We start from the raw sequence: 14,001 nt of genomic DNA on the forward strand, positions 1-14,001 counted from the left end.
ACTCAAGTATTTCCAACTTGATTTTCAGATGCTACTGAATTTTGAGACTTTGATACCTGTTTGTTCCTTCTTCCAGGTTGCCCTTTCTTTCCCCCTGTTTCACATTTTCTTTCTATCGCTCCCTTCCTGTTGACCAGCCGGACATTCCCTAAGAAATCTGGGTAGAAATCTTACCCAGGACAGTTTTAAATACAGTGGTACCTCGGGTTAAGTACCGCATTTTTCGCTCTATAAGACGCACCAGACCACAAGACGCACCTAGTTTTTGGAGGAGGAAAACAAGAAAAAAAATATTCTGAATCTCAGAAGCCAGAACAGCAAGAGGGATCGCTGCGCAGTGAAAGCAGCGATCCCTCTTGATGTTCTGGCTTCTGGGATAGCTGCGCAGCCTGCATTCGCTCCATAAGACGCACACACATTTCCCCTTACTTTTTAGGAGGGAAAAAGTGAGTCTTATAGAGCAAAAAATACGGTACTTAATTCGTTCCGGAGGTCCGTACTTGACCTGAAACTGTTCTTAACCTGAAGCACCACTTTAGCTAATGGGGCCTCCTGCTGCTGCTGCCGTGCCGCTGGAGCATGATTTTTGTTCTCATCCTGAAGCAAAGTTCTTAACCTGAAGCACTATTTCTGGGTTAGCGGAGTCTGTAACCTGAAGCGTATGTAACCTGAGGTACCACTGTATTTCCCATTATACTCCCCCCAACACCCACCATGAAGATTTTAGCTTGGTTTGCATGCAGGACTTTACCCTTTTGTGCTCACCTTTCCACCAGACCATAGTTTTCTGTTGCATCTGATTTGGCAAATTACGGCCTGGGCTTGCTTTCTGATTCGGAATCGCGGGCCACAGTTTTCCAGCCATGTTTCTTAGGCTTTTATTTGACTATTGCTCTTTATCCGCCTGGCTTTTTGTCCACATTCTTCCCGGTGTTTATTTAATACATATACCAAACATTTTAATTTCAAACCACACAGCCTCTGATGGGAATTTATTACTCAATAGCTGTGTGAATGTTTGCAGTAGGATGGACTGACATCAGTTTCTCCTCCTGCGGCGACACTTCGCCACAGACCTTTGGAAAAAGGCTTATGAGGTCATCCAGCAAAAAACTTCTTTTGAATTTTCCTAAATTACTTGAATTGATGATTCCACAGTTTTCATTGAGAATCTCGTAACCTTCTTGCTAAAAGGAATAGTTCCTTTGGTTCCTCTCCTCCCATTGTTCCTTTTGAATATTTCCTTTTAAGGACTGTTGTGTTGCAGTTGTTCTGAAGTGGGCTTAAAACTAAAATTAAACAGCTCAGTGTGCAGTGTGTTGTGGGTTGTGAAGCCTGAGTCTGAGGATGTCCTGAGCCCACCATGAGATTTAGGGATGTCTAGTAGGCTCCAATGTGATCTGTATTTCAGCCTGGGAAGTGATGGTAGGAATGTTTTTTCTCCATAGGATTATTTGGCTGTTTTAAGGTGTGGATATAACATACTCTGGGACTAGCTCCAAGAAATTGGAGCTGTTGGCCTGGAAGTATGGATCATTGGCATTTTTTTCTGCTACACTGCCAGTGAGCAGCAATTTGTGGAGGACCCAAAGCGCCTGAGAAAGGTGCCATTGGGATTCAACTTTGAGTCAAGAGCTTTCTGGCCACTCCTCTAACTTAATGCGCTCAAATGAAGTTCAGATGTTCCCTTTTTGTTCCAGACAGGGTGGAGGGTATTCCTGTCTCTCTCTTTTTTTATTCCAATTCAGAAAGGAATATATATATTCTCATATATATATATATATATATATATATATATATATGGAAGAAGCAGCGTATTGCAGGCTTTTTCATCTCTGCCTTAAGTTTTTATTCGTTCCACACTCATTATTTCACCATGAATACAGTTATTGGTTCTTATGTAATGATCTCAGTGTATTTGCTGGAAAGATGGAGAGAGAGAGAAAACGCAGGGTAGCACTTAAATATGGACTGTGCCATTGAAGGTTAGAGGGTATTCAAAATGGCTGATAATTGTGATATCTTTATTTCTTATAGGTATGCTGTGGAGTATGTGTAAAAACACACACACATGTTCCCGTTTACAATGTTGTTGGTGTCTGAAGATTCATAATATGCCCCCAGCCATCTAGTAACATCTTCATTTTGGAGAAGGGGTGCTGACTAGAGCCCCAGATTATGGGTGCCCCTTAGGCCCTCCGGAGCCCCCTAGAGATGGTGCTTATGTATTGGAGCCAAAGAAATGCTAAGCAGGGGAACTTGTTCTTGTTGGCTATCCTGGTACCTTCACCATGGGACCTTTCTGCGTCTACCAGTTCCATGATATTGTCGCTTTTGCAGTTAGCGGAAGAATCCTCTAATTCAGTGTTTCCCAACCTTGTGCCTCCAGATGTTTTTGGCCTACAACTCCCATCATCCCTGACCACTGGTCTTGCTAGCTAGGGATGATGGGAGTTGTAGGCCAAAAACATCTGGAGGCACAAGGTTGGGAAACACTGCTCTAATTGCTTCCAAATGCTTTCAGCTTGAGCTCTGCTGAAATCCTTGGGTTGTCTCATTTCAAGAAGTGCACAGCTGGCTGTTTTCGACAAGTCATTTCATTATGGCTGAACCAGTCCCTAGTAATTTTGTTTTATGGTCGGTCTCCTCGCCTCCCTCCCGCCCTTATTATCTTGGATCATAAGGAAAACATTCCCCAAGCCAGACGCAAGGACAAGAATGTCTCTTGCATTTCTTCTACATTTTTATGGCTATTGTAATTACCCTTGTAATGGATCTTGGGTCTGCAGAATCAACAATGTGTGTGCGTGTTTTAAATCATCATTTCTTCCATATAGGTTTCAGGAAGATCCTGCAGATCCTGTATCTGGGGTATTTTTTACCCCATAGTTATTCTCTAGAAAGTCCCTGAGCCACAGGCTGTTGTCTGATAGGCTTGGCATTGATTTCCCCCCTCTCCCCGCAAGGAAATAATGTTGGTCTGCTAAACAGCTTATTTATTAGAAGTGTAAAGATACGATATTTTCCTGAACACTGGATTTTTACGGGAAGTAGCGAGAGAGTCACAGAAGCATAAGCTTGCGCTGCTTGCCTTCCTTTCCTCTTGACAAACCATCTCTGGATGCAAGTGTATTTTTTAAGCTCTGCAGGTTCAAACTTTTAAATGCACAGTGCATGTCATTACTTGGATTCCTGTCTTGCCAACACTCCATCCACCCCCTTTGAAGCACTATTGTCCGAAGAACTTGGGAGATCTCCCTGGCTGCCCCAGGCTTCCTGTTTGATTTTGGGCAAGCTGAAGCCTTTCTGTAACCGCTTACGTTCCGTCCCTCGGCCTCTGGCATTATTTATGTAGCGTCTTGAGCACTCTGCAGCTAGTCTTTCTCTCCCCCTGGGGCTTATATATCCAATCCCCGGCAACAATGGGGCTTTCTTTTCTTTTGCACAGTTCTTGATAAAACTGTGTGTGACCTGTGACATGTTTCTTTCACAAGGGCCCGTTTGATTGCGTGCATTGTGCCCGTGGCTTGGCTTCTGAACCGATTCCCATGGTTACGATGACCATGAAAACATGTCATTGTGGCGGGTCGTCATACTGTTTTGGCCAGAGATTGAAATGAGCTCGATCCGAACTGCGTACTCGGGTTGCAGGGTGATGAGTGTGTTGCCCAGTCTTTGTGGGAATCCTTCCAATGGCTGTCTTGCAGACACACACACACACACATACACAGACAGCAAATGGCTTCACTTCCTGCAGCTCACAACTAGTTGGTCTCTGTCAGTAAGGATTACAATGTGGTGGAAGCCCTAAAAACTGCTATGGGTAGTGTTGTTGTTGAATTGAATTTTTTTATTTCGGTCACAGACCAGTTCCAGCCTCCACATACAATATCAAGGAAGTCATAAAACACGATAGGGATACATTTGGTTGTTGAATTTATTCAACCTATTCTTAAACCAGCTGCCTATATGAATATTGTACTGCAAGTAGACTACTACTAGTAATCTTGTTGGAATATGCAACAACAGTTATAATTGTAGATTTATACATTTGTGCCCCATTATATTCTGTGGGCTAAGAGCGGCTTAGCCATTTTCATCATAATTACCGCTGCCCCCAAAGGATTCCTAATGCATGACATGTGCATTTAGAGAATAAAGCTTTCGAGCAAATCAAAAGTCCTTGCTTTCTCTCATTCACGTTTTTTTTTGTCTGGAAAAAATAATTCTGTTGGTTGACAGCCCTGGTTTCAATTTGTCATGTTTTTTTTGTTTTGTTTTGTTTTAAACACTCTTGTCCCCTGTCATATTCCCTTACAGCACTGCTTGAAAAGGCAGGTTACCCCCCCCCCATCTCTTTTTGGAGTTGAGGGCTGGGAGGTACTTATTTCTCATGTGTCGCATAAGAATAGTTTTGCATGCTTTGTTAAAAGAAAAAGAGTGTAGGTTTTAAGATGACTTCTGTAAACCTTTCTAGTGTCGTTCCACTTCTGAGAGAGTCCATTGGAATTTTGATGCAGCGAACTCCACCGTCCCTGGAGAGCAGTCTGCCTCAATGCTATCAAAGAGTAAGTTGAACTATTTCCATAAGTTTAAAACATGCTCCTGGATAATGGAATTGCAGAAGCCGGACGTCTGAAGGACACTTGTCCTCCAGCAAATCCTGTACACGTCTTCTTCGTGAGTGATCAAAAGCGTAATATGAAACAAATCTAATTACCTGATAGAACAAATTTCTGATTTTGTACAGTTTCTGTACTGCATTGGACTGATACTAGCTGATATTTGATGCTCTTGATGCTCATGATTTAAGACTGAACAGTGAAGGTGCATGCTTGACATCCTACAAGCATAGCGTCTAGCATTTTCCTTGAGTCACTGGGTGCTTCATGATGGAAATTGCTCTTTGTACCTTCCCCACATGTTTAAAAAAGCCTGTAACATACTCTGGGGTGGAGAGGGGCAGAGAATGCAATGTTCTGCATTGTAGCTGTATACTTCTTGGATATCACTCTGTGTGAAATATAATAGTTCCAAGAAGGTATTGGAACACAGCATCACAGGCCTATATAGTCTGTTTTAGAAATATTTTTATTTGCATCTTTGAACATCTGATAACCTTCTGCACACTTAAATCAGCAGAAGAAAGCTTGCCTGTGTAATTCATTCACATGTTCTCAGGTTTCAAGCTGTAAGCAGTGAGGTCCTTTGTTTAATTCAAGGGATTATGTGTATTAGCCAAAACAGTCCTGATAAAATCACGCGTATTATTTGAAACACAATGTATTGCAAGCGTGCATTCAATATGAAGGTCATACTGAATTGGGCGAACAGTAATGTTTCTAACGGCACAAAGGAGCATTTGTCGTACGTGGATTGAAAGCCAGTTTATGGGAAGGAAGTTGAAGAAATGGATCTCTTCCCAGAGGAACCTAAGTTTGGGATTGCTTTATTAGTCTTCAAGGTAAAAAAGAGAAATGGCTTGAATTTGGCCTCCTTATTATAGGATGCCATACAGTCTGATGCCAATGCCATAAATAAAAGTAATAAATGTGGTATACTGGGTAGAATGTCGGACTAGGACCACAGTTCTAGGGATAGGTAGAGGTAAAGGGACCCCTGACCATTAGGTCCAGTCATGGCCGACTGGGGTTGCGGCGCTCATCTCGCTTTATTGGCTGAGGGAGCCGGCATACAGCTTCCGGGTCATGTGGCCAGCATGACTAAGCCGCTTCTGGTGAACCAGAGCAGCGCACGGAAACGCCGTTTACCTTCCCGCTGGAGCGGTACCTATTTATCTACTTGCACTGGCATGCTTTCGAACTGCTAGGTTGGCAGGAGCAAGGATTGAGCAACGGGAGCTCACCCCATCGCGGGGATTTGAACTGCCGACCTTCTGATCGGCAAGTCCTAGGCTCTGTGGTTTAACCCACACCATGTTTCAAATCCCCCCTGACCATGAAGCTCATTGGGTGACTGTGGGGCTGTTACTTCCTCTCAGCCTAACCTACCTCCCAGGGTTGTTGTGGGTATGAAATGAAAAGTGGGAGAGCCATGTGTATCACCTGGCACTTATTGGTAGAAAAAGGTGGGCTGTAAATGCAGTTAGACAACCATGGTTCAGTTGGTTAGTGCTGATAATGCCAAAGTTGCAGATTCCATCCCCATATGGGACAACTGCATATTCCTGCATTGCCGGGGGGGACAGGACTAGAGGATCTTCAAGGTCTCTTCCAACTCTTACAATTCTATGAGTCTATAAGTACATTGGTTGCATCTCAGTTTAAACAAAAGAAATATGCACACATTGTTCATTCATGGGGCTCTTTTGTATACCGCTAAATTTCTCTTGTTTTCCTTTTTAAAAATTGATTTCTAAATGCCTCTTATGTATTTTAGGTTCAGCAGTTGCAAGGAGTTTACAGTTTACACGACCCTCATTTCTGGACCCTTTGTACTGATGTTTACATAGGGACTTTGAAACTGTTTGTAGCTCCAGATGCTGACGCAAAGTGGATTCTAAGCCAGACTCACAACATTTTTACTCAGGTGTGTTTGATGTGTGTCGTCTAAATGTAGGAACAGCGCTGTTCCTTTTAGCTGGGGTAATGCTGTTTTTCTGGAAAGGAAGAATAAAGAATAACAGGACAAGGCGATTACATTTTGTGTACTGTTGCGGTCAGTCTAAGATTGGTCCTTTTCAATATGTGATTGCTATGAATGCTGTTTCACGTTCGTTTTTTGCTCTGATAATTCTAGTGTGCATATGTATAATGTATGTATGAATAACTAGGCTAGCCTACATTTTTTTAAATGTCAGAAGGAACAGGAACTGGCCTGCTGGCTAGATCCTTAGCTCTGCAGGTCACTGGCAGTCTAAAGGGGTAAGGGACAAACAAGCACAATGTGTGTGTGTGTGTGTGTGTGTGTGTGTGTGTGTGTAAAATAGATTTTCACACTTATTTTTTAAAATTTATTTATGATTTTCAATTTTATACATTTCAATATTTTTACAATCATTTGAACATTTCAAAACTTGACTTCCTTCCCCCTCTTTCTGCAGTTCTGTAATTTTTTAAAAAAATCTTTTTTGCATATTCCAAAGTAACGTAATCATTTATTATTTAATGTATTCTCTTATAAAGCTGCAGGTTATTACAATAATCCTGCCAATGTTCTTATCTGTTAACAGTTTGTTTGTAAATATTCAATCAACTATTTCCATTCTTTCATAAAAAGTTTGTTATCTTGATTTCTTACTTTTCCAAGAGATTTTCACACAATTTGATCTGAACTACCCAGCTAGCTATTTGATATTCTGTTTAAATTTCCTAAACAAAGGAATTTGTGCAGGGTGTATTTTGTATTAATTTCTGGTGGGCTTCTCTAAACGTGCCACGCGGCACATGCTTTTGCTAGCCAATTTCACAACCATAGCCAGTGTGGCATAGTGGTTAGAGCACTGGACTGGGACCTGGGAAAATGGGGTTCAAAACCCCATTCAGCCATGAAGCTCACTGGTAGACCTTGGACCAGTCACGTCCTCGCAACCTAAACTACTTTCCTGGGCTTTTGTGAAGATAAATGAGGAAGAGAATGATATCTGTCACCTTGAGCTCCTTGGAGGAGAGGGATCAAAATGTAATAAATGCACGAGAGAATCCATTCCCATTTAATGTTTGGTAGGTTTTGACATGGGTCACACAATCCCCTAGAATTTGTATTCCAATGTGTTTCTTTTCTTCCATCTTCGCAGGCTGGAGTGAGGCAGCTCTATGTACAGATTGACTTTGCCGCTATGTAGCAAATATCTCGACCGTCTCGTTGGACCAAAGCCTTCTAGTACTGTCATGATTTAAAAGACACTGTACTTCCTTTGGAACAGAGACCTGCTCCCGTCTTCTCTACGGTTGTCCAAAACTGAACAGACTCTGCTGCCTTGTGGGCTAGATAAAGAGAGAAAAACCGAAAAACTGCGTGGCCCTGGACTACTTGGGATTGACTATCACGAGCTCCAAACCTTTGTGGATTTACTGGCCAAGTTTGTCCCTGCAGCAAACTTAATGATAATGTGGTATTGCAATCATTGGTTTTGCTTTTTGTGAAGCTGCTGGAAGTTATTGCTTATTCCCAGAAAGCCAGTGTTAACTACAGGGAGGGTGGGTAGAAAATAATTTTTTATTTTTTTCTTAAAATGTCACAGTGGTTGACATTCTACAACGTGTAAGACTGTTTGTACTTTGCAAACTTAACGAACCAAACCATATTGGGTTTTCAGAGTGCCTTTTCCGTCAAAGTATCTGCCAGCACAGATATTGAACATCGGGGATTTTTATTATTTTTTATGGCTACTACTTGTACCCAATAGGACTCTTGCTTGTGATTGGTGTGATTTATGTGTAATTGCATAATGGTAGATATTAGACTCTCTCTCTCTCTCTGTTACATTTTTAAACTTCCAAGGAGGTGATTCTTCAATTTTACAATACAAAGATAAAATGATTACGCAGAGTTTGTTTACAAAACGTTTGACCACCAGGACGTAAATCTAGGCTGATAGCACCTTCGTATTCTTAACGGTAGTTAGAAAATAACGAAGCATTCAAAACAAAGGATGCATTGCCTCTTTGGTTGACTGATGCTGGAGACTTTGACTGGCAGATTTATTTTAACTGCAGAATGAAGGTTTGTATATGATAGTCAACAGATGATCAGAACTTTTGCTTCACAGTCCATGTTCAGAATTAATTCACAAGCTCTTCAGCCAGAAAACCACTAGTTCAACTAGTATATGCAATAAAGCCCATGCATTATGTATACATTATCACGGAATATAATTTGGTTTGTTGAATCTGATTGCATATTTTGAAAGGGTTTTTTTTGCATTAGATTTGAAAATGAGCCATAGGTTCTTCAGCACTTAATACCTTAAGAAGGAGAGTCTTCTGAGTGAACTGTGTGGTTCAGCTAAATATTGCTTCACAGCCATCATTTTTCATTTTCTGTCTTAACTAAGTTTCTTTTTAAACTTCACCTTGGGCAATATATTTCCTGGGTTTATCCTGCAATGCTAGTGTAATGTATAAAGGCTTGCTAGGCAACTGTCAGAGCGCTTCATGACGGAATAACAAAGATCTCACAAACACATCTCTCGTTTCCAACGTTGAAGCTGAAGTTGGTTGGAATTGGAATGTATGGTAGTAAGCAAGTCCCTTTTTACTAATCAACAAAGATGATCGCACATATGTTCAAATGAATGAAAACCACCCGATTCCGTCCCCCTCAAAAGGCCATTTGCTTGAACAGTTTGTGTTTCAAGACAAGTTTATTTAGAAAAACAAAAGTCGCTGCTAAACGATGGTTAGATACCTGCCCGCCCCCCACAGTTGGTTTAGCTTTAGCTGGAGGGAGATTTATTCATGGCTTTTAATGAAGTTCGGCATCAGAAATGCCTAAAACAGAATTGTATTGGTACATTAGTTTCTATTTAAAAAGACTGTAACGTGGAACTTTTTTATGGGAAAAATCTCCTTTTAAAATGTATCTCTTAACTCGGCGTGTGTTCCATTACTTGCAAATTTTATTTTTGCTTTGCTTGCTATTCATTTAGAAATGCAAGTATCCAACACAGTCTCTAATTCAAGGTCTGAATCTGAGTTGTGGCCCAATACACTTCTTCAGTAATATCCATTCCTTTCCACAAGACACATCAGGGCTGCTTCACACATGAAGATTCCCATATAATGTGGGAAACCTACCCCATGGGTGCATACGCTGTAGAAAATGGACATGCCCTTTTTCCACACGCTATAGCAAATTCCATTTTTTTCCCTTTCAGAGATACGGTGTACCTCTGTAGATTAATGTGAAGTGCCATTGGCTCTGAACCCATTTCAGTAAAATGGCTTTTAATTAAAGGTAAGGAAAAAACCCCATTTCCCCCTGTGCGTATTGTCCATATTTCAGAACTTTGCTTGTGTCTTCTGTTGAGCACACACTAAATCATTGGTTGTGGCTGAACCCGAGAACCTAGAAATTGCTTAATCTTTGAGTTGGTGTTAATTTGCTTCAGGCCTTTCCCCATGGAAGTAGTCCTCTTTGTTCTAACTTCTCTCACCCAAATGACAAATACTTAGCCTTGTTAAATCATCCTTTGCCAAACACTTGGCTTTGAAATTTGCTTTTATCTAACTTTGGCAGCAGAGGTTAAATTAATGCACAGCTTTTACACAACTGCCAAAGTGAGATTCTAGTGCAATAGGGGTGCTTACCCAATAAACAAATGTCCATGTTTCTCTCTAACGATAATGTAAGGTCTTCAGTTTAGGGGAGGAGGTTTATATTAGTGGGAGCTTGTTGTCAACCAAGCCCTTAAGTTGTATGAAGTGAAGAAAAAGTGTCCTTTATACTTTTAGGCTTAGATGTTGGCACACTACACAGTCATAGGATTGGTCTAATTTTTGAGTTATGTGTTGTACAACATTAAACCACTGCATAGGTCAGATGTTGGTACAGATGGTGGTATTCTTACTCCTGAAGCTTTTACAGGATAAAGGTCGCTTCTAAAAAGGAAAGCTTCCAACTACATTAAGATACTGGAAGTCCTGATTAGTAAATGAAATATTGCGTGGTCTAGGGCTTTAGAATAGTGCAAAGGGTTAAAAACCGAAGAATGGATGCTAACTGCATTTGACCATGTGAATGATACTGGAATAGATGTGAGGAAATGAAGATTGGAAGTTAGTTATGCCAGTGCAAATAAAAGGAGCATTTTTGAGGGGGAGGGGAAATGCAGCACGATTTCATTCAAATATGGCAGTTCAGCTCAAGTTCTTAAACTTGGCTAACCTGGTTCCATTTTCTACATTGCTGTCGCATTGATTCTTGCTGCCGAAAGTATTTTTTTGTATTCCTGCAACATTTTGTGTGTGTGTGTGCCCTTTCTAAGTGCTGTTTCCTACCCTGACCTGATCTTCAGTCTTCTGATAATTGCTTTATGCCCTCCAAGAATTGTGGCTCATTGACTGATTCAATGCTGCCACCAAGCCTCGTGGAAATGCACAGGCCCACTCCAAGCGTTTGGTTGGAACTGAAAATGCCACTGTGGATATGGACTATTTTATTTATTTTCACCGTCCCATTACCTGAACAGTTCTAATTTTGGCCTGGGATCACTTTCTGTGGCAAGTGTTTAACAGAAGCAGTGCTCACATAAGTTCACGTCCCAGAGGTATACCATAAAAGAATTGATGGGCATAGCGATCTTATTGCCAAAATTGTAACACTTAGATCTGATAGAATGGGAAAACAGTGCTGAAACCCCATTTCCTAACTTGCACATCAAGTGGGGCTCTTGTGTCAGTCAGCCTGTTGTATTTCTCAACGCATGATGTACCGGTGCAATTGAAGGACTTCACTGTTTCAGTGAATTCAAAGAGGTGACTACAGATAATTGACGACTGTGTATACTGTAATTGGTTTGGGAATGCTAAAGCGAGTAGCCAGTCTGACTTGCCGTAAGTGCAATACTGGACATTCTAATGCATATTTTTTTCTACTTGAATACAGTCTCTGGAATATTTAAATAGCTAATATCTTTGAGACAATATTTGGGATCAATTTTCCTATCAATAAACTTTTTCCTTTTGCAAACGTTTTTCAAATGTTCTGTGTTTCGTTCCTTTGCAATTTGCACATTCCTGGCTGTCCTCAAGCAAACCATCTCCTGGACAAATGTAATGTGAGAACCAGAAGTTGGGAGTCAAATCTTGTGACATCCGAAGCTCTCACTCATGGAAGGAGGAGAGGCAATCCCTTACCCTGGTAAACCTGTTCTGGAGACTTGGGAGGCCCTTCAGAACAGTGTGGAAGGTTGCCTAAGTGTCTTTAGAGAGGATTAATGAAAATAGTTTTATCTCTCTCCCCCCCCCCTTCAATGACAAGAGAAATGTCTTCTGCACTGAAGGCCAATGGAAGATTTACAGAAGAGGAACACTGGATCCAAGCTTAGTCTATCTCAGCTGTGGTGAGGTCAAAATCTAAACCACCATGAATGCACGGCTGTGGTCAAAAGAATTGCTACATTATTTGGTGCAGTAATACCATGTCTCTTTCCCCCTCTCCTCTGGCTATCATATCCTGTAATCCAAGGCTTGTTGTGTAAGCAGAAGTCTGTTCACATATTGGATGCAAGCCCTTGTTAATGTGTTACATATGTAAGCCGATAAAACGCATGATGCGTTTCATTTCTCAAAGCTTCAGCATTGTTCCGTTCCAAGGCTACTGAGGGTTTTAGCGCCTAAGTAAAAAATTGGTGCTTTGATCAGAATGACCATTAAAATGTACAGAAAGCACACATTTTGTGAGAGAAGCCATAGCACAGAGACGGGCCTGGATTTTTCAGTGGAAGACTGACTCTGTATCTAGAACAACCAACACTATTTATACTGATGTGCAGAAACAGTTCTGTAATATACAAATGCAAGAATATTTTACATGTCTCTTTCTGAACTGGCTTTTTATTGGTAGGTAACTTTTTTAAAAAAATGCATTTCATACCAAATTTAGGCAGCCTGCCAAGCGACCAGACTTGATTATTGCTCCGTGGGTTGTATTCCTTGGTAAATAGTCTGGTGTCTTCATAGGGACTGGCAACAGGACTTTCCGGCAGTCTACTTGGGCAGCCAGGGTGGGCTTCCCCCCTTGCAAAACGTATGGTTAACTAGCGACACCAGATTCAGCTCAAAGCACGTGCGTAAACAAGTATTTATTCAGCCATGTGCTCAAAAATGGATTTGTCAACTGCAAAGAGCTTGAGCATGTCTAATTCCAACGGATGCAAAGTTCCAGTGATGATCAAAGAGTGTAGAGGATCGCCTAATGCCACCGTAGTCATTTCCTGTAGAGTACCGGAAGTAATCTTTTGATCCACTGCGCCCACTCTTGCTAAGCCTACGCAGATGGTGTTTTCTGCAATTTCTGTTAAACAAAGGGGGGGGGGGGAGTTAAAGAGAACAAAGAATATTACGGAAGCATAGTGAAAGAGGTTGGTGCGTTTGGCACACTTCTGCAGGAAGTGATGCTTTCTCCCTAAAAAAAGTTACACGCTGCTTAAAAAAAAAGACACTGTCCTCTGAAGACTAATATAGACTTCTCTAAAAAAAAAAAAAGCCAACCCGCACATGTACATTGCTCAAGTTCTTCGCAATAGGATGTGGCAAATGTGAGGAGTGTCAAGCCCAGGAAGCAAGTTCTCATTCTCAAGGTATTGAATTGCAGGTATAAACCAGTGGGGTAAGTAGTCATTCATAAAGTGTCATCAAGTGAAGGCCGCCTAGCTGAAAAGACTGATTCTGCCCTCCTGGCCTAGTAACTGTTTTGATTTATCAGCAAAAGGACCAGAGCAGGTTGGGAAACCTGAGGTCCTCTGGGCGTTTTAATAGAAATCCCATCTGCCCCAACTAGCAATGGCCAATGTTTAGGGATGATGGCTCTGGAGTCCAAGACCATTTGGAGAACCATGGAGAATATGCAAGAGAAGCTCAGACAGGGCTGCAGTGTGGGGAAGATGCTAGTATGAGGGCCGTGGGCCAAGGGCCTTCTGGCGGTTCCCTCATTGTGAGAAGCAAAGCTACAGGGAACCAGGCAGAGCGCCTTCTTGGTAGTGGCACCCGCCCTGTGGAACGCCCTCCCATCAGATGTCAAAGAGATAAACAACTACCTGACATTCAGAAGACATCTGAAGGCAGCCCTGTTCAGGGAAGTTTTTAATGTGTGACATCTTAGTGTATTTTTGGTCTTTGTGGAAGCCGCCCAGAGTGGCTGGGGAAACCCAGCCAGATGGGCGGGGTACAAATAAATTATTATTATTATTATTATTATTATTATTATTATTATTATTATTATATGTCTGAGCTCAGCATTTTTGTGCCCTTTGGCACTCGTCACGGTGTCTTGTGTGCCAGAAGTGGTTTAGTCATGCTGGCCACAGGACCTGGAAAG

The 14,001-nt window shown here is 41.6% G+C and overlaps 2 protein-coding genes across 2 annotated transcripts in view; one reads left to right on the forward strand and one right to left on the reverse strand.

Annotated features, from left to right (window-relative positions):
* The window catches only part of SLC30A7 (solute carrier family 30 member 7), a 32,206-nt gene extending 20,554 nt beyond the window's left edge, over nucleotides 1-11,652 (forward strand). The window contains exons 9-11 of the mRNA XM_083743507.1: nucleotides 4,478-4,568; nucleotides 6,400-6,549; nucleotides 7,757-11,652. Coding sequence (XP_083599633.1) covers nucleotides 4,478-4,568; nucleotides 6,400-6,549; nucleotides 7,757-7,804 — 289 coding nt within the window. The 3' untranslated portion in view covers nucleotides 7,805-11,652. The remainder of the gene's footprint in view (nucleotides 1-4,477; nucleotides 4,569-6,399; nucleotides 6,550-7,756) is intronic.
* Nucleotides 11,653-12,500: 848 nt separating this feature from the next.
* Nucleotides 12,501-14,001, reverse strand: part of DPH5 (diphthamide biosynthesis 5) — a 29,165-nt gene continuing 27,664 nt past the window's right edge. Inside the window, exon 8 of the mRNA XM_083743601.1 lies at nucleotides 12,501-12,978. Within this exon, the coding sequence (XP_083599727.1) occupies nucleotides 12,767-12,978 (212 nt within the window). The 3' untranslated portion in view covers nucleotides 12,501-12,766. The remainder of the gene's footprint in view (nucleotides 12,979-14,001) is intronic.

Source organism: Podarcis gaigeae (genome assembly GCF_964106915.1).
Source record: "Podarcis gaigeae genome assembly, chromosome: 6".
Classification (NCBI taxonomy): Eukaryota; Metazoa; Chordata; class Lepidosauria; order Squamata; family Lacertidae; genus Podarcis; species Podarcis gaigeae.